At 41.8% G+C, this 18,436-nt stretch overlaps 1 protein-coding gene across 1 annotated transcript in view; it reads left to right on the top strand.

Annotated features, from left to right (window-relative positions):
* The window catches only part of LOC114908456 (disintegrin and metalloproteinase domain-containing protein 12-like), a 668,284-nt gene that overhangs the window by 645,798 nt on the left and 4,050 nt on the right, over positions 1–18,436 (top strand). Inside the window, exon 25 of the mRNA XM_029244622.1 lies at positions 15,726–15,844. Within this exon, the coding sequence (XP_029100455.1) occupies positions 15,726–15,844 (119 nt within the window). The remainder of the gene's footprint in view (positions 1–15,725; positions 15,845–18,436) is intronic.

Below are 18,436 nucleotides of genomic sequence, written 5' to 3'. Positions count from 1 at the left end.
CTCTCTCTCTCTCTCTCTCTCTCTCTCTCTCCCCCTCCCTCTCCCTCTCTCATGATCCCTTGCTTCTTTGGATGCTTGGTCATTTACTGTGAGCTACTCAATTTTCTGGAAAATTCTCTGGGAGCTCTTTCAGGTCTAGGATGAAGTCTGTTCCTCCAGAGAGGGTGTAATTTACCTCTGTCAGGTGCCCAGGGCAGCACCAGCTTGAGGCCCCTTGAAATGGTTCAGGACTTATGAGCCACCCAGATGATGTGATGTCAGCTTCAGGTCCTCAGGGGCAATTTGTGGTTATAGGTTGGTCTGCCCAGCACCAAGAGAACTCTTCTTGTGTCTGCTAGGGATGGACAGTAGTATGTGTTTGCTTCTAGAATATTCTTACCCTGAGGTACAGTCCTTTGCAGGGCCCAACTTTATCAGGGAGAGGTCAGGAAGAGAATGGTGCCCTACTGAACTGAGGCAGGTGCGGACCTTCGACTCCTGCATCCCTCACCTTAAAAGGGTATCAAAACCAAAACCCAGGTTTCCCTAATTTGGCAAATGCCTATGGCTTCAGTGTACTACTGACCCCTCTGGGCTTCTCCTTTCACTTACATGTTGGCCTGATAACATCTTGCTATCTTGTAGCTCTTTGATGCTTTTAAGAAACATTTTAATATTTTTTTCTTCTCGCTGAATTTATTTTTATATCAAAAACTATAGTTTTTCATTAAGAAATATTATTTATGTTAACATGTAATGAGTTATTAGTGTTATTTTTATTTTTTTGATTTTTTAGTTTATGTTGTAGTAAAGTTGATTAACAATGTTGTGTTAGTTTCAGGTGTACAGCAAAGTGACTCAGTTATACATGTATATACGTGTATCTATTCCTTTTCAAGTTCTTTTCCCATTAAGGTTATTACAGAATATTGAACAGAGTTCCTTGTGCTATATAGTAGGTCCTTGTTGGTTATCTATTTTATATATAGTAGTATGTACATGTCAATCCCAACCTCCCAATCTATCCCTCCCCCACCCACCCTTACCCCTGGTAACCATAAGTTCGTTCTCTAAGCCTGTGAGTCTGTTTCTGTTTTGTAATAAGTTCATTTGTATAATTTTTTTAATTCTTCATATAAGCGATATCATATGTTATTTGTTTTTCTCTGACTTTATTCAGTATGATAGTCCCCAGTTCCATCCATGTTGCTGCAAATTTCATTCTTTTTTTTTTTTACATCTTTATTGGAATATAATTGCCTTACAACAGTGTATTAGTTTCTGCTTTATAACAAAGTGAATCAGTTATACATATACATATGTTCCCATATCTCTTCCCTCTTGCGTCCCCCTCCCTCCCACCCTCCCTATCCCACCCCTCCAGGCGGTCACAGGGCACCGAGCTGATCTCCCTGTGCTATGAGGCTGCTTCCCACTAGCTATCTACCTTACGTTTGGTAGTAATATATATGTCCATGCCTCTCTCTCTCTTTGTCACAGCTTACCCTTCCCCCTCCCCATATCCTCAAGTCCATTCTCTAGTAGGTCTGTGTCTTTATTCCTGTCTTACCCCTACGTTCTTCATGACACTTTTTTTCTTAAATTCCATATATATGTGTTAGCATACGGTATTTGTCTTTCTCTTTCTGACTTACTTCACTCTGTATGACAGACTCTAGGTCTATACACCTCATTACAAATAGCTCAATTTCGTTTCTTCTTATGGCTGAGTAATATTCCATTGTATATATGTGCCACATCTTCTTTATCCATTCATCCGATGATGGACACTTAGGTTGTTTCCATCTCCGGGCTATTATAAATAGAGCTGCAATGAACATTTTGGTACATTACTCTTTTTGAATTATGGTTTTCTAAGGGTATATGCCCAGTAGTGGGATTGCTGGGTCATATGGTAGTTCTATTTTTAGTTTTTTAAGGAACCTCCATACTGTTCTCCATAATGGCAGTACCAATTCACATTCCCACCAGCAGTGCAAGAGTGTTCCCTTTTCTACCCTCTCCAGCATTTATTGTTTCTAGATTTTTTGATGTTGGCCATTCTGACTGGTGTGAGATGATATCTCATTGTAGTTTTGATTTGCATCTCTCTAATGATTGATGATGATTGAGCATTCTTTCATGTGTTTGTTGGCAGTCTGTATATCTTCTTTGGAGAAATGTCTATTTAGGTCTTCTGCCCATTATTGGATTAGGTTGTTTGTTTTTTTGTTATTGAGCTGCATGAGCTGCTGGTAAATTTTGGAGATTAATCCTTTGTCAGTTGCTTCGTTTGCAAATATTTTCTCCCATTCTGAGGGTTGTCTTTTGGTCTTGTTTATGGTTTCCTTTGCTGTGCAAAAGCTTTGAGGTTTCATTAGGTCCCATTTGTTTATTTTTGTTTTTATTTCCATTTCTCTAGGAGGGGGGTCAAAAATGATCTTGCTGTGATTTATGTCTTAGAGTGTTCTGCCTATGTTTTCCTCTAAGAGTTTCATAGTTTCTGGCCTTACATTTAGGTCTTTAATCCATTTTGAGCTTATTTTTGTGTATGGTGTCAGGGAGTGATCTAATCTCATACTTTTACATGTACCTGTCCAGCTTCCCCATCACCACTTATTGAAGAGGCTGTCCTTTCTCCACTGTACATTCCTGCCTCCTCTGTCAAAGATAAGGTGACCATATGTGCGTCGGTTTATCTCTGGGCTTCCTATCCTGTTCCATTGATCTATATTTCTGTTTTTGTGCCAGTACCATACTGTCTTGATTACTGTAGCTTTGTAGTATAGTCTGAAGTCAGGGAGCCTGATTCCTCCTGCTCCATTTTTCTTTCTCAAGATTGCTTTGGCTATACGGGTTCTTTTGTGTTTCCATACAAATTGTGAAATTTTTTGTTCTAGTTCTGTGAAAAATGCCATTGGTAGTTTGATAGGGATTGCATTGAATCCGTAAATTGCTTTGGGTAGTAGAGTCATTTTCACAATGTTGATTCTTCCAATCCAAGAACATGGTATATCTCTCCATCTGTTTGTATCCTCTTTAATTTCATCAGTGTCTTATAGTTTTCTGCATACATGTCTTTTGTCTCCTTAGGTAGGTTTATTCGTAAATATTTTCTTTTTGTTGCAATGGTAAATGGGAGTGTTTTCTTGATTTCACTTTCAGATTTTTCATCATTAGTGTATAGGAATGCCAGAGATTTCTGTGCATTAATTTTGTATCCTGCTACTTTACCAAATTCATTGATTAGCTCTAGTAGTTTTCTGATAGCATCTTTAGGATTCTCTATGTATAGTATCATGTCATCTGCAAACAGTGACAGCTTTACTTCTTCTTTTCTGATTTGGATTCCTTTTATTTCCTTTTCTTCTCTGATTTCTGTGGCTAAAACTTCCAAAACTATGTTGAATAAGAGTGGTGAAAGTGGGCAACCTTGTCTTGTTCCTGATCTTAGTGGAAATGCTTTCAGTTTTTCACCATTGAGGACGATGTTGGCTGTGGGTTTGTCATATACGGCCTTTATTATGTTGAGGAGAGTTCCCTCTATGCCTACTTTCTGCAGGGTTTTTATCATAAATGGGTGTTGAATATTCTCGAAAGCTTTCTCTGCATCTATTGAGATGATCATATGGTTTTTCTCCTTCAATTTGTTAATATGGTTTATCACATTGATTGATTTGCATATATTGAAGAATCCTTGCATTCCTGGAATAAACCCCACTTGATCATGGTGTATGATCCTTTTAATGTGCTGTTGGATTCTGTTTGCTAGTATTTTGTTGAGGATTTTTGCATCTATGTTCATCAGTGATATTGGCCTGTAGTTTTCTTTCTTTGTGACATCCTTGTCTGGTTTTGGTATCAAGGTGATGGTGGCCTCGTAGAATGAGTTTGGGAGTGTTCCTCCCTCTGCTATATTTTGGAAGAGTTTGAGAAGGATAGGTGTTAGCTCTTCCCTAAATGTTTGATAGAATTTGCCTGTGAAGCCGTCTGGTCCTGGGCTTTTGTTTGTTGGAAGATTTTTAGTCACAGTTTTAATTTCAGTGCTTGTGATTGGTCTGTTCATATTTTCTATTTCTTCCTGATTCAGTCTTGGCAGGTTGTGCCTTTCTAAGAATTTGTCCATTTCTTCCAGGTTGTCCATTTTATTGGCATAGAGTTGCTTGTAGTAATGTCTCATGATCTTTTGTATTTCTGCAGTGTCAGTTGTTACTTCTCCTTTTTCATTTCTAATTCTATTGATTTGAGTCTTCTCCCTTTTTTTCTTGATGAGTCTGGCTAATAGTTTATCAATTTTGTTTATCTTCTCAACGAACCAGCCTTTAGTTTTATTGACCTTTGCTATCATTTCCTTCATTGCTTTTTCATTTATTTCTGATCTGATTTTTATGATTTCTTTCCTTCTGCTAACTTTGGGTTTTTTTTGTTCTTCTTTCTCTAATTGCTTTAGGTACAAGGTTAGGTTGTTTATTCGAGATGTTTCCTGTTTCTTAAGGTAGGATTGTATTGCTATAAACTTCCCTCTTAGAACTGCTTTTGCTGCATCCCATAGGTTTTGGGTCATCGTGTCTCCATTGTCATTTGTTTATTGGTATTTTTTAATTTCCTCTTTGATTTCTTCAGTGACCACTTCATTATTAAGTAGTGTATTGTTTAGCCTCCATGTGTTTGTATTTTTTACAGATCTTTTCCTGTTATTGATATCTAGTCTCATAGTGTTGTGGTTGGAAAAGGTACTTGATACAATTTCCATTTTCTTAAATTTACCAAGGCTTCATTTGTGACCCAAGATATGATCTCTCCTGGAGAATGTTCCATGAGCATTTGAGAAAAATGTGTATTCTGTTGTTTTTGGATGGCATGTCCTATAAATATCAATTAAGTCCATCTTGTTAAATGTATCATTTAAAGCTTGTGTTTCCTTATTTATTTTCATTTTGCATGATCTGTCCATTGGTGAAAGTGGGGTGTTAAAGTCCCCTACTATGAATGTGTTACTGTCAATTTCCCTTTTATGGCTGTTAGTATTTGCCTTATGTATTGAGGTGCTCCTATGTTGGGTGCATAAATATTTACAATTGTTATATCTTCTTCTTGGATCAATCCCTTGATCATTAGGTAGTGTCCTTCTTTGTCTCTTCTAATAGTCTTTATTTTAAAGTCTATTTTGTCTGATATGAGAATTGCTATTCCAGCTTTCTTTTGGTTTCCATTTTCATGGAATATCTTTTTCCATCCCCTTACTTTCAGTCTGTATGTGTCTCTAGGTCTGAAGTGGGTCTCTTGTAGACAGCATGTGTATGGGTCTTATTTTTGTATCCATTCAGCCAATCTGTGTCTTTTGGTGGGAGCATTTAGTCCATTTACATTTAAGGTAGTTATCGATATGTATGTTCCTAATCCCATTTTCTTAATTGTTTTGGGTTCGTTATTGTAGGTCTTTTCCTTCTCTTGTGTTTCTTGCCTAGAGAAGTTCCTTGAGCATTTGTTGTAAAGCTGGTTTGGTGGTGCTGAACTCTCTCAGCTTTTGCTTGTCTGTAAAGGTTTTAATTTCTCCATCAAATCTGAAGGAGATCCTTGCTGGGTAGAGTAATCTTGGTTGCAGGTTTTTCTCCTTCATCACTTTAAATATGTCTTGCCAGTCCCTTCTGGCTTGCAGAGTTTCTGCTGAAAGATCAGCTGTTAACCTTATGGGGATTCCCTGTGTTATTTGTTGTTTTTCCCTTGCTGCTTTTAATATGTTTTCTTTGTATTTAATTTTTGACAGTTTGATTAATATGTGTCTTGGCATATTTCTCCTTGGATTTATCCTGTATGGGACTCTCTGTGCTTCCTGGACTTGATTAACTATTTCCTTTCCCATATTAGGGAAGTTTTCAACTATAATCTCTTCAAATATTTTCTCAGTCCCTTTCTTTTTCTCTTCTTCTTCTGGGACCCCTATAATTCAAATATTGGTGCGTTTAATGTTGTCCCAGAGGTCTCTGAGACTGTCCTCAGTTTTTTTCATTCTTTTTTCTTTATTCTACTCTGCAGTAGTTATTTCCACTATTTTATCTTCCAGGTCACTTATCCATTCTTCTGCCTCAGTTATTCTGCTATTGATCCCATCTAGAGTATTTTAATTTCATTTATTGTGTTGTTCATCGTTGTTTGTTTTATCTTTAGTTCTTCTAGGTCCTTGTTAAATGTTTCTTGCATTTTGTCTATTCTATTACGAAGATTTTGGATCATCTTTACTATCATTATTCTGAATTCTTTTTCAGGTAGCCTGCCTATTTCCTCTTCATTTGTTAGGCCTGTTGGGTTTTTATCTTGCTCCTTCATCTGCTGTGTTTTTCTGTCTTCTCATTTTGCTTATCTTACTGTGTTTGGGGTCTCCTTTTTGCAGGCTGCAGGTTCGTAGTTCCCATTGTTTTTGGTGTCTGTCCCCAGTGGCTAAGGTTGGTTCAGTGGGTTGTGTAGGCTTCCTGGTGGAGGGGACTAGTGCCTGTGTTCTGGTGGATAAGGCTGGATCTTGTCTTTCTGGTGGGCAGGTCCACATCTGGTGGTGTGTTTTGTGGTGTCTGTGGACTTATTATGATTTTAGGCAGCCTCTCTGCTAATGGGTGGGGTTGTGTTCCTGTCTTTCTAGTTGTTTGGCATAGGATGTCCAGCACCGTAGCTTGCTGGTCGTTGAGTGAAGCTGGGTGCTGGTGTTGAGATGGAGATCTCTGGGAGATTTTCGCTGTTTGATATTATGTGGAGCTGGGAGGCCTCTTGTGGACCAGTGTCCTGAAGTTGGCTCTCCCACCTCAGAGACACAGCACTGACTCCTGGCTGCAGTACCAAGAGCCTTTCATCCCCACAGCTCAGAATAAAAGGGAGAAAAAGTAGAAAGAAAGAATTAGTAAAAGTAGAAAGAAGGAAAGAAAGAAGGAAGGAAGGAAGGAAAGAAAGAAAGAAAGAAAGGAGGGAGGGAGGAAGGAAGGAAGGAAGGAGGGAAGGAAGGAAAAAAGAAAGAAAGAAAATAAAGTAAAATAAAATAAAATAAAGTAAGATAAAATATAAAGTTATTAAAATAAAAAGTAGGTATTAAGAAAAAAATTTTTAAAAACGGACGGATAGAACACTAGGACAAATGGTAGAAGCAAAGCTATACAGACAGAATCTCACACAGAAGCATACACATACATACTCACAAAAAGAGGAAAAGGGGAAGAAATCATAAATCTTGCTCTCAAAGTACACCTCTTCAATTTGGGATGATTCGTTGTCTATTCAGGTATTCCACAGATGCAGGGTACATCAAGTTGATTGTGGAGCTTTAATCCACTGCTCCTGAGGCTGCTGGGAGAGATTTCCATTTCTCTTCTTTGTTCTCACAGCTCCCAGGGGTTCAGCTTTCGATTTGGCCCCACCTCTGCATGTAGGTCGCCGGAGGGCGTCTGTTCTTCGCTTAGACAGGACGGGGTTAAAGGAGCCACTGATTCGGGGGCTCTGGCTCACTCAGGCCGGGGGGAGGGAGGGGTGCAGGTAAGGGGCGAGCCTGTGGTGGCAGAGGCCAACGTGACGTTGCACCAGCCGGAGGTGCGCCGTGCGTTTTCCCGGGGAAGTTGTCCCTGGATCCCGAGACCCTGGCAGTGGCGGGCTGCACAGGCTCCCCGGAAGTGGGGTGTGGATAGTGCCCTGTGCTCGCACACAGGCTTCTTGGTGGCGGCAGCAGCAACCTTAGCGTCTCATGCCCGTCTCTGGGGTCCATGCTGATAGCCGCGGCTCGCGCCCGTCTCTGGAGCTCCTTTAAGCAGCGCTCTTAATCCCCTCTCCTTGCGCACCAGGAAACAAAGAGGGAAGAAAAAGTCTCTTGCCTCTTCGGCAGCTCCAGACTTTTCTCTGGACTCCCTCCCGGCTAGCCGTGGCGCACTAGCCCCCTGCAGGCTGTGTTCACGCAGCCAACCCCAGTCCTCTCCCGGCGCTCCAACCGAAGCCTGAGCCTCAGCTCGCAGCCCCGCCCGCCCCAGCGGGTGAGCAGACAAGCCTCTCAGGCTGGTGAGTGCCAGTCGGCCCTGATCCTCTGCGCTGGAATCTCCCCGCTTTGCCCCCCGCACCCCTGTTGCTGTGCTCTCCTCCGCGGCCCCGAAGCTCCCCCCTCCGCCACCCACAGTCTCCGCCCGCGAAGGGGCTTCTAGTGTGTGGAAACTTTTCCTCCTTTACGGCTCCCTCCCACTGGTGCAGGGCCCGTCCCTATCCTTTTGTCTCTGTTTATTCTTTTTTCTTTTGCCCTACCCAGGTACGTGGGGACTTTCTTGCCTTTTGGGAGGTCTGAGGTCTTCTGCCAACGTTCAGTAGGTGTCCTGTAGGAGGTGTTCCACGTGTAGCTGTATTTCTGGTGTATCTGTGGGGAGGAAGGTGATCTCCGCATCTTGCTCTTCCGCCATCATCCCCTCGTCCAAATTTCATTCTTTTTAATGGCTGAGTAATATTCCATCTCAAATATGTACCACATCTTTATCCATTCATCTGTTGATGGACATTTAGGTTGCTTCCATTTCTTGGCTATTGTAAACAGCACTGCAATGAACATTGGGGTGCATGTATCTTTCTGAACCATGGTTTTCTCAGGATACATGCCCTGGAGTAGGATTGCTAGATCATATAGGAGCTCTATTTTTAGTTTTTTAAGGAACCTCCATACTGTTCTCCATAGTGGCTGTATCAATTTACATTCCCACTAACAGTGTAAGAGGGTTCCCTTTGCTCTACACCCTCTCTAGCATTTATTGTCTGTAGACTTTTTGATGATGGCCATTCTGACTGGTGTGAGGTGATATCTCATTGTAGTTTTGATTTGCATTTCTCTAATAATAGTAATGTTGAGCATCTTTTCATGTGCCTCTTGGCCATCTGTATATCTTCTTTGAAGAAATATCTGTTTAGGTCTTCTGCCCATTTTTTGATTGGGTTGTTTGTTTTTTTGATATTGAGCCACGTGAGCTGTTTGTAAATTTTGGAGATTAATCCCTTGTTGGTCACATCATTTGCAAATATTTTCTCCCACTCTGTGGGTTGTCTTCTCATTCTGTTTATGGTTTCCTTTGCTATACAAAAGTTTTTGAGTTTAATTAGGTCCCATTTGTTTATTTTTGTTTTTATTTCCATCACTCTAGGAGAAGGATCAAAAAAGATCTTGCTGTGATTTATGTCAAAGTGTGTTCTGCCTATCCAGTCTTACATCTAGGTCTTTAATCCATTTTGAGTTTATTTTTGTTTATGCTGTTAGAGAATGTTTTAATTTCATTTTTTTACATGTAGCTGTCCAGTTTTCCCAGCACCATTTACTGAAGAGACTGTCTTTTCTCCATATAGTCTTGCCTCCTGTGTCATAGATTAATTGACCATAGGTGCGTGTGTTTCTTTCTGGACTTTTTATCCTGTTCCATTGATCTGTATTTCTGTTTTGTGCCAGTACCATACTGTTTTGATGACTATGACTTTGTAGTATAGTCTGAAGTCAGGGAACCTGATTCCTCCAGCTCTGTTTTTCTTTCTCAAGATTGCTTTGGCTGTACAGGGCCTTTTGTGTCTCCATACAAATTTAAAATTTTCTTGCTCTAGTTCTGTGAAAAATGCCATTGGTAATTTGATAGGGATTGCATTGAATCTGTAGATTGCCTTGGGTAGTATAGTCATTTTGGCAATATTGATGCTTGCAATCCAAGAACATGGTATATCTTTCCATCTGTTTGTGTCATCTTCGATTTCTTTCATCAGCATCATAGTTTTTGGAGTAGTTGCCTCCTTAGGTAGGTTTATTTCTAGATATTTTACTCTTTTTGATGTGATGGTAAATGGGATTGTTTCTTTCTCTTTCTGATCTTTTATTGTTAGTGTATAGAAATGCAACAGATTTCTGTGTATTAATTTTGTATCCTGCAACTTTACTGAATTCATTGATGAGTTCTAGTAGTTTTCTGGTAGCATCTTTAGGATTTTCTATGTATAGTATCATGTCATCTGCAAACAGTGACAGTTTTACTTCTTCTTTGCCAATCTGGATTCCTTTTCTTTCTTTTTCGTCTCTGACTGCCATGGCCAGGACTTCTAAAACTATGTTGAATAAAAGTGGTGAGAGTGGACATCCTTGTCTTGTTCCTGATCTTATAGGAAATGCTTTCAGCTCTCCCCCATTGAGTATTATGCTAGCTGTAGGTTTGTCATATATGACCTTTATTATGTTGAGGTAGGTTCCCTCTACATCCACTTTCTGGAGAGTTTTTATCATAAATCGGTGTTGAATTTTGTCAAAAGATTTTTCTGCATCTATCGAGATGATCATATGGTTTTTATTCTTCAGTTTTTTGACATAGTGTATCACTGATTTGTGGATATTGAAAAATCCTTGCATCCATGGGATAAATGCCACTTGATCATGGTGTATGATCCTTTTAATGTGTTGTTGGATTCAGTTTGCTAGTATTTTGTTGAGGATTTTTGAGTCTACGTTCATCAGTGATATTGGTCTGTAATTTTCTTTTTTTGTTGTACCTATCTTCGTCTGGTTTTGGTATCAGGGTGATGGTGGCCTCATAGAACGAGTTTGGAAGTGTTCCTTCCTCTGCAATTTTTTGGAAGAGTTTCAGAAGGATAGGTGTTAACTCTTCTTCAGTGTTTGATAGAATTCGCCTGTGAAGCCATCTGGTCCTGGATTTTTGTTTGTTGAAAGTTTTCTAATCACAGTTTCAATTTCAGTACATGTGATTAGTCTGTTCATATTTTCTACTTCTCCTGATTCAGTCTTGGGAGATTGTACCTTACTAAGAATTTGTCCATTTCTTCTATTAAATACATTTTATCCAACAATTTTAGAGAGAAGGTAGGTCAAAATAACTCAGCCTGCCATATATCTGGAAATGGATGATCCACCTCCCAACTTTGATTAGTTCTAGAATGTCTATATTATTATGGCTAATAACATTTACTTTCTGTTTTGTAGCCATAATTCCCACAATTTTGTTACCCTTAGGTCTACATTGAAGGGATTTAGTGCTTAATCTCCTTGCCACTGAGCCATTCTTTTCCTGGCTGGCTGAAGTTCATTCTATTGGACTTCCAGAATTCCTTCCAGAAGAGCTCTTAGGAGGTATATTCCCTGAATTTTGTATGTTCAAAGACACTTGGCTGTTGCTTTATTTTTTCAATGACAGTTTAGGCATAAAATTAATGGATCACACTCTCTTTCCCTGAAACTCTTAGATGCATGCTTCCTCTATCTGCTCTGAAGAAATCAGAAGCTGGCTTATTTCATTTTTCCTTGTAAGTGACATGACTCTGTATCCTATTAATTACGTCTTAATTCTGATAAGTCTGATTCACCCAGGGAAACAGTGTACATTTTCAATCCATAGGCTTGACTCTTTCAGAAAAGTTTTTACAAAATAAATCTGGGTATCTTTTCTCTCTTTACTATTTGTTCAGATCCCGTAAGTGACACCATTTATGTATATGTTGTATCACCTTTGTCTGTGGTCTTTGTCATTTACCATTGAACTTCTCCTCATTTCCCTCAAGCTGGTCCCCACAGCGCTGACTATGTTCAGTACCATCTTGGTCCTTGGTTTGCATTGTTGCTTTATTTTTTCCTTTCCCTTTTCACTTGACTTTTGCCAGCTCCTTTTTCATGTCCTTATGTATACATTTTTGCCAGTGGCTTCTTAGTTTGCCTTTTGTTTATCATGGTTCCTTCCTTCCTTCTTTCAGTAGTTTTGATTAATATATCTAAATTCCTCTTTAAACGAAGCGAGGTCTTCCTGGAAAAAACAACCAGTTGCAGGACAGTTGGGGGAAAGGCCAGGTCAGAACTCAGGGCCACCTCCAAATTGCCCACCTCACAGGGGGCCGTGGGACAGAGGGCTTTGAGGGATAGTGGTGGTTTGGCCTCCCCTGATTTCGGCAGAGACCCTGCCAGGTCCCCTCCCCTGCTCCAGGTGTGCACAGATGGTTGGGCTCATCTGCTGCTCCTTCAGCCCTGACACACATACGTCATCTGCTCACTCTGTACTCTTATCCCCGGCAGGCAAGGTGGATGTCTCCCCCTCTGCATTTCACCAGGTTGGCCACATAGGTGTCCCTTCCGTGGTCTCTCCTCAGCCCAGCCTGCTGGACACTTTGCATCCTTTTCTCATATATTCATGTGGGGCTATACATTTTTCTCAGAGGTGGAATTTTGCTCCTTCTTGTGCATTTTCTTGACTGTTTTCAGGTGGTTTTAGAAAGAAGGGACCAGGGACATCTTTCAGCTAGGTGTAAAAGTGCTCTTTAAAGGACCTCTGCTTTTTCTGAATAAAGAGTAAAAAGAAGTTGAGGCATTTCCCAGAGAATCAGTTGTCCTTGGTGTTATCGTGAAGTGTGTATTTCTACAGGGCCAGGGATGGGCCAGATGGTGAGCAATGTTTATGCTGCCCGCCCCCCCCCCCCGGCCCTGCACGAGCTCACCAGGGATCTCTGTGGCATCTCTGGTGTTTTCCTGTGATAACACCCAGTCTTCCTGGGGAGATCCCTCTGGACAAGCAGGACGCGCTTATTCTTGCTGATCATGCAGAAGGAGATAACAGCTGAGAATTCTCTGTGATGGTCAAAGCAAGGGGCTATATTTGGATCTAAAAATTTGTTCTCATCCCTCTACAAAATTTGAAATATGTGGCTTTTGCTGAAACATGAGCAGAAAATGGAGAAATGAGACAACTCTATTTAATAACAGATCTCGATTTTTCTCCAGTACCTAGAAGTTGAGAAGGCAGAGAAATGGGGGTCTGAACTCATTTCCTTGTTTAAAATGAAAATCAGTCTAAAGAAATGTTTATTGAGTGTGAGCAACTTGGCCTGGAGTCATTCCTCAGCTCCATTGCCATGGCTCTTTGTGGCCAGGCTGGATCGGACGTCATTGGGAAAGCCCAGGTTCAGGTTTTGCAAAGGCAGCTTGAAAAGCAATGCCTAAAAGGGAGTGTGGAAGTCCCACCTCTTTCTGCAAGGTCAAGGCACATGCAGCTGGTGCTTCTGTGCAAATGTTTCATGGGCTCCATGCCTGGTCCCTGAGGAAGGAGGATACATCATCTTTGACTAACCCCGCTGTTCCATGATGCCAGTTTGTCCCAGTTGGGCCCGGTGGGAAGCTGGCATCTTACCTAGGCAGCTACCTGTTTCATGTTTCCATCAAAACCATGTCATGGGCATGGCAGGAGGGAGGGGGCTTGGTGCCTCTGCTGAGCCCAGGTTTGAATCAGAACTTTCAATCAATATCTCCGCTGTTTGGGCTTTTATCACTATGGTGACCATATAATTTGTCCTCTAAACCAGGGCACATGAGAAGGTCTATGATTAATAAATTAAACACAGCCGTAAATTGGGAATGTCCCAGGCAAAACCAGAATGAATGGCCAACCTATCTCCTAAGGTTCCGTGATAAATCCAAATATATTGTGATACACTGTAACATACATCTCACTTTTTCTCCAGTAGTGTAATAAAAACCTGACATTATCTTTACTACCAAGACTAGATATTTATTCATACTTAGCGGCAAAGCTAGTATCATTTAGTAATGAATTCTTTAATCCTCAGATGTGGGTGCGTGCATTCATCTTTACATCCACATATTAGCGTGCTCATTATTTTCTACCACCTTATAGGAAACGGAGCTTGGTTTAGTGCCATGGTTTATCACCCAGTGTTTGTTGGGAGGATTATGGTGCTTTTAGATGGTTGAATTCACTCCTTCAATAATAGTAGTTGTGAAGCAGTAGCAGCTAACACGTATTGGTCGCTGTGTGCCAGGCTCTATGCTAAGAGATTAACAGATAATCTCTCCCTGAACCCTCACATCATCTCCTCTCTACAACTTAAAGAAGTTAAATAACTTGTGTGCTCTCAGAGCTTGTAAGCACAGAGCCTGGTTGGATATACAAACAAACAGCCTGACTTCGGTGCTTGAGCTCATTGTATGGTCTGTATTTCCAGTGAACGTTGTGTTCTATTTTACATTCAACAGGCTGTTAATATTTCCATTAATGAGAGCTGATGTAGAAATGGCACTTGTAAGTCTGTTCCTTGTTCGGTGGCTCCTTCCTATCCCAGTTTCCCCATTGTTTCAAGTTGCTGTATTTTCCATACAGCTGTGGTTGACAGACTCCTGTGGTAGCTTCCTTTGCTTTATAAAGCTATGTTAAATTGTGACTATATTGTCGCCTTCTTTTAACTGAGCTCCGATTGCTGCGGAGATATAATTTTAGTGGGATGATTACTATGAGAAGTTCAACTTGTATGTGTTTAAATCATCTTGAGTATTCTGGATGTATGGAATACTGAGTTCCATGACAGTGTATGAGGTCATCTGTTTATTAGGATGTCCTGTCTTCCTTGAGTTTCTAGCACCATTTCCTACAGACTTTCTGTATATGTGTGAGTGCTTCTATGCTCCAAGGACCAGCGCAGGTGGTGCCTTGATGCCTATGTTCACCCTGGGCCCAAAAGAGAGTGTTATCAACTCTCACTGACTTTCCAACCTGGCTCCAGTGAGCCCCACTCTCACAGTAGCCAAGGAAGGGACCCCAGGAACACAAGTGCCTTTTTTTTTGCGTTGGGGGTGGGGGGTGTGCCGGGTCTTAGTTGCGGCAGGTGTGCTCCTTAGTTGCGCATGAAAGCTCTTAGTTGCAGCATGCATGTGGGATCTAGTTCCCCGAACAGGGATCGAACCCGGGCCCTCTGCACTGGGAGCGCGGAGTCTTAACCACTGCGTCACCAGGGAAGTCCCACAAGTGACTTTTAATCATTGTTATCTATATTCTGGGAGCTTCCCATACATTACTTTAGTCCTCATAACAGTGCTATGAGATGGGTCTTGTTTTCTCTCACTTTACAGACAGAGAAGTTGAGGTTCAGAGAAGTCAAGTGACTTGCACGAGTCCCAGAGTATTGGTATTTGTACAAAACCCAGAGCAGATACTCCAAGTTCATGCTCTGCCCACCTTTTGCCAACTCCCTCACTGGCCTCTGGTCAATACAGCACCGCCCCCATCAGCTTCCTTACAGAACAATATCTGTCCCTCAAACCACTGTGTCTTGGGTTTTCCTTCTGGGTGTCATTTTCCAAGCCAGTTTGTGACTCTCTGAATGAATTATTAGAAAATATTTTGGTAGCAGAACCTTTGTGTATTTCATGGAGGGATGTTACTGACCCCATACTGATGGGTGAAGGATGGTCACCTTCATTGTCTGGTTCGCCCACAGCTGAACAAGTTCTGTTACAGGATTCTGGCAAATTTGAGGCAATGAATGTGTTCTTTGAAAAGATTTTCACCATCTTCTCATGTTAGGCCTTTATAAATTGAAAAGAAGCCTAAAAGCACAGGAAAGTTTACATCCCCTGGGTAACACTGGCCCAGAAGCACCAGCATCAACTATATTTCCAAGGCCTGGGAACAGCATGGCAGCTGAAGACCCATATTTGAGTGACTGTAACTAAATGATGCTATGGTTAAATCTTTAACACAGGTCACCCACCCTCACACACACACACGCACCACCACCATACCTGTGCGGTTAGATGATCGTATTCAAAAAGTTTACAGTAAATGAAACTTGGGCTGTGTAGCAACTTAACCACTCTGCTCTCTCTATCCCACTCTCCAGGGGACTCTAACAGCTCCTGAGGTCAGTGTCTTGTCCAAGTTCATGGAGCTGGTGATCAGACATAATCTTGTGGTTTATTGCAGGGAACTCGTAAGCCAAACCCTCCTCAGAAGCCTCTGCCTGCAGATCCTTTAAGCAGGACAACCCGGCTTGCCAGGACCCTGGGACAGCAGGAGTCTGGGCTCCGCCGGGCGCCCATCAGGTTGGTGTGATGCACCCATGTCCCTCTTTTTCTCCCCAAAACTATGTGGGCGCAGCTGCACCGAGCCATGCTTCTCAAGCCACAGGAGGACATGGGGGTGGTGCTGGCGGCTGTGCGTCCTGCACTCCCCACCCCTGGGAACAATATAAAACAGACGTGAGGGCGAATCTAAAGAATAAGCAGGAAGCAGCTGGGAGCTATAATTGTAGGCATCACATGTCACTCTTAGCAATGATCCCAGCCTACCCATGAGATCAACTCAAGATCAAGTAGAACAGATCCCTCAGAGCTGTGCCTGTTAATCTGGGCTGCGTCATGTCCCCCAAGGGAGAGAAAGCCAGCAAGTGGTGAGATATTATGAAAGCTGGACACCTACCTCCAGAAATCCCACTTGGACCTTGATGGCCTCTGCCCAACCCCTGGGATCCCGAGACACGAGGTGAGGTTGGAGGGTCATGGATGAAATAAGGGGAATGTAAGAAGTCAGGCTAAAGAAGCTGCTGGGCAGGGGTGACCGGGAGCTTCCCCTGCAGCTGGCACAAGGAATCACCTTTGAAGACTCAGCTGCAGCTGTGGTCATGTCCTACGCCCTCCCCAAGGGGTTGAGGGCACAGCCCTGAATCTGGGCTTGGGCAGCAAGGCTTAACCCAGTGGTGTGCTGGAGCCAACCCACACTGCTTTGCAAGAACTATTAAATTTCTAGGAATTTTGCAAGCTAGGTGTTAAGCCTAGCCATTCTTAAAAATTATATAAGCTGGCAATGATACCAGTTACATTGAAAACAAAGGTAAGAAATGCTCAAAGCTCCTCACCTCCATTTTTTTCTTTACTATATTTTACAGCAATCCACATTTTTTTAACATCTTTATTGGAGTATAATTGCTTTACAATGGTGTGTTAGTTTCTGCTGTATCACAAAGTAAATCAGCTATACGTATACATATATCCCCCTCCCTCTTGTGTCTCCCTCCCACCCTCCCTATCCCATCCCTCTAGGGAGACCAAGCTGATCTCCCTGTGCTGTGCAGCTGCTTCCCACTAGCTATCTATTTTACATTTGGTAGTGTGTATATGTCCGTGCTACTCTCTCACTTCATCCCAGCTTACCCTTCCCCCTCCCCGTGTCCTCAAGTCCATTCTCTACATCTGTCTTTATTCCTATCCTGCCCCTTCAGAACCATTTTATTTATTTTTTTAGATTCCATATATATATGTGTTAGCCATACAGTATTTGTTTTTCTCTTTCTGACTTCACTCTGTAGGACAGACTCTAGGTCCATCCACCTCACTACAAATAACTCAATTTCGTTTCCTTTTATGGCTGAGTAATAGTCCATTGTATATACGTGCCACATCTTCTTTATCCATTCATCTGTCGATGGGCACTTACTTAGCTTGCTTCCATGTCCTGGCTATTGTAAATAGAGCTGCAGTGAACATTGGGGTGCATGACTCTTTTTTGAATTATGGTTTTCTCAGGGTATATGCCCAGTAGTGGGATTGCTGGGTCATATGGTAGTTCTCGCAACCCACATTCTTGAGATTACTGTATCTGTCATTCCTGTGTGATGAAAATGCCATGCCATGGTGGCCACTGCACATCTCTTTCATGTTCAGTCACATCATGTTGGGAGCATGAGTATTTATATCATGGAAATCAGCAAATGCTATAGATCAGGCCCTCCTCCTTCCCCCCAGTGGTGGGTAGTTAAACATTTACCAGCACACAGATGGGTTAAACCCTCAGCCAAAACATCTACCCCCTGAGCAGGCAGCTTGCTTTGTGAGCTGCAAAGAACCAAAGGTAGGTGTTGGCCAGGCCCTGGGTTCAGTAATTCAGCATCTCTGAAGGGAAATGCTACACGCTCATGATTTCATTACAGCTCTTAGGAAAAATGTTTGGCCCACGAAAGAGGTAGCTGCCTAATATAGCTCAGATAAAGCCGGTCAAAGGGTCAGGACAGTGGTTTAATTCCCGACTACACAAGTACAGAAAAACTCCAGAGCATCCTAATTATTTCACTGTGGTTTGTCCACTAATCTTGCAGTTACTTTTCTTGTTCAAAAGGAAAAAAACACCACTTTACATGGACGTGAAGAGGGGAAGGGCCTCTCTTTTTAAATTTATTTTATTGAAGTATAGTTGATTTAGTGTTAATTTCTGCTTACAGCAAAATGATTCAGTTATACATACATTCTTTTTCATATTCTTTCCATTGTGGTTTATCATAGGAGATTGAATATGGTTCCCTGTGCTCTACAGTAGGACCTCGTTGTTTATCCATTCTACATATAATAGTTTGCATCTGCTAACCCCAAACTCCCACTTCTCTCCCCCACCCTCCCTCCCCCTTGGAAACCACAAGTCTGTTCTCTAGGTCTGTGAGTCTTTTTGGTTTAGCAGATAAGTTCATTTGTGTCGTATTTTAGATGCCACACGTAAGTGATATCAGGTGATATTTGTCCTTGGCTTACTTCACTTAGTAGGATAATCTGTAGGTCCATCCATGTGGCTGCAAATGGCCTTAGTTCATTCACTTAGTAGGATAATCTGTAGGTCCATCCATGTGGCTGCAAATGGCCTTAGTTCAT

Source organism: Monodon monoceros, unplaced genomic scaffold (assembly GCF_005190385.1).
Source record: "Monodon monoceros isolate NGI ecotype Baffin Bay Population unplaced genomic scaffold, NGI_Narwhal_1 Super_Scaffold_4, whole genome shotgun sequence".
NCBI lineage: Eukaryota > Metazoa > Chordata > Mammalia > Artiodactyla > Monodontidae > Monodon > Monodon monoceros.
This window is presented reverse-complemented; position numbering and strand designations above follow the sequence as displayed.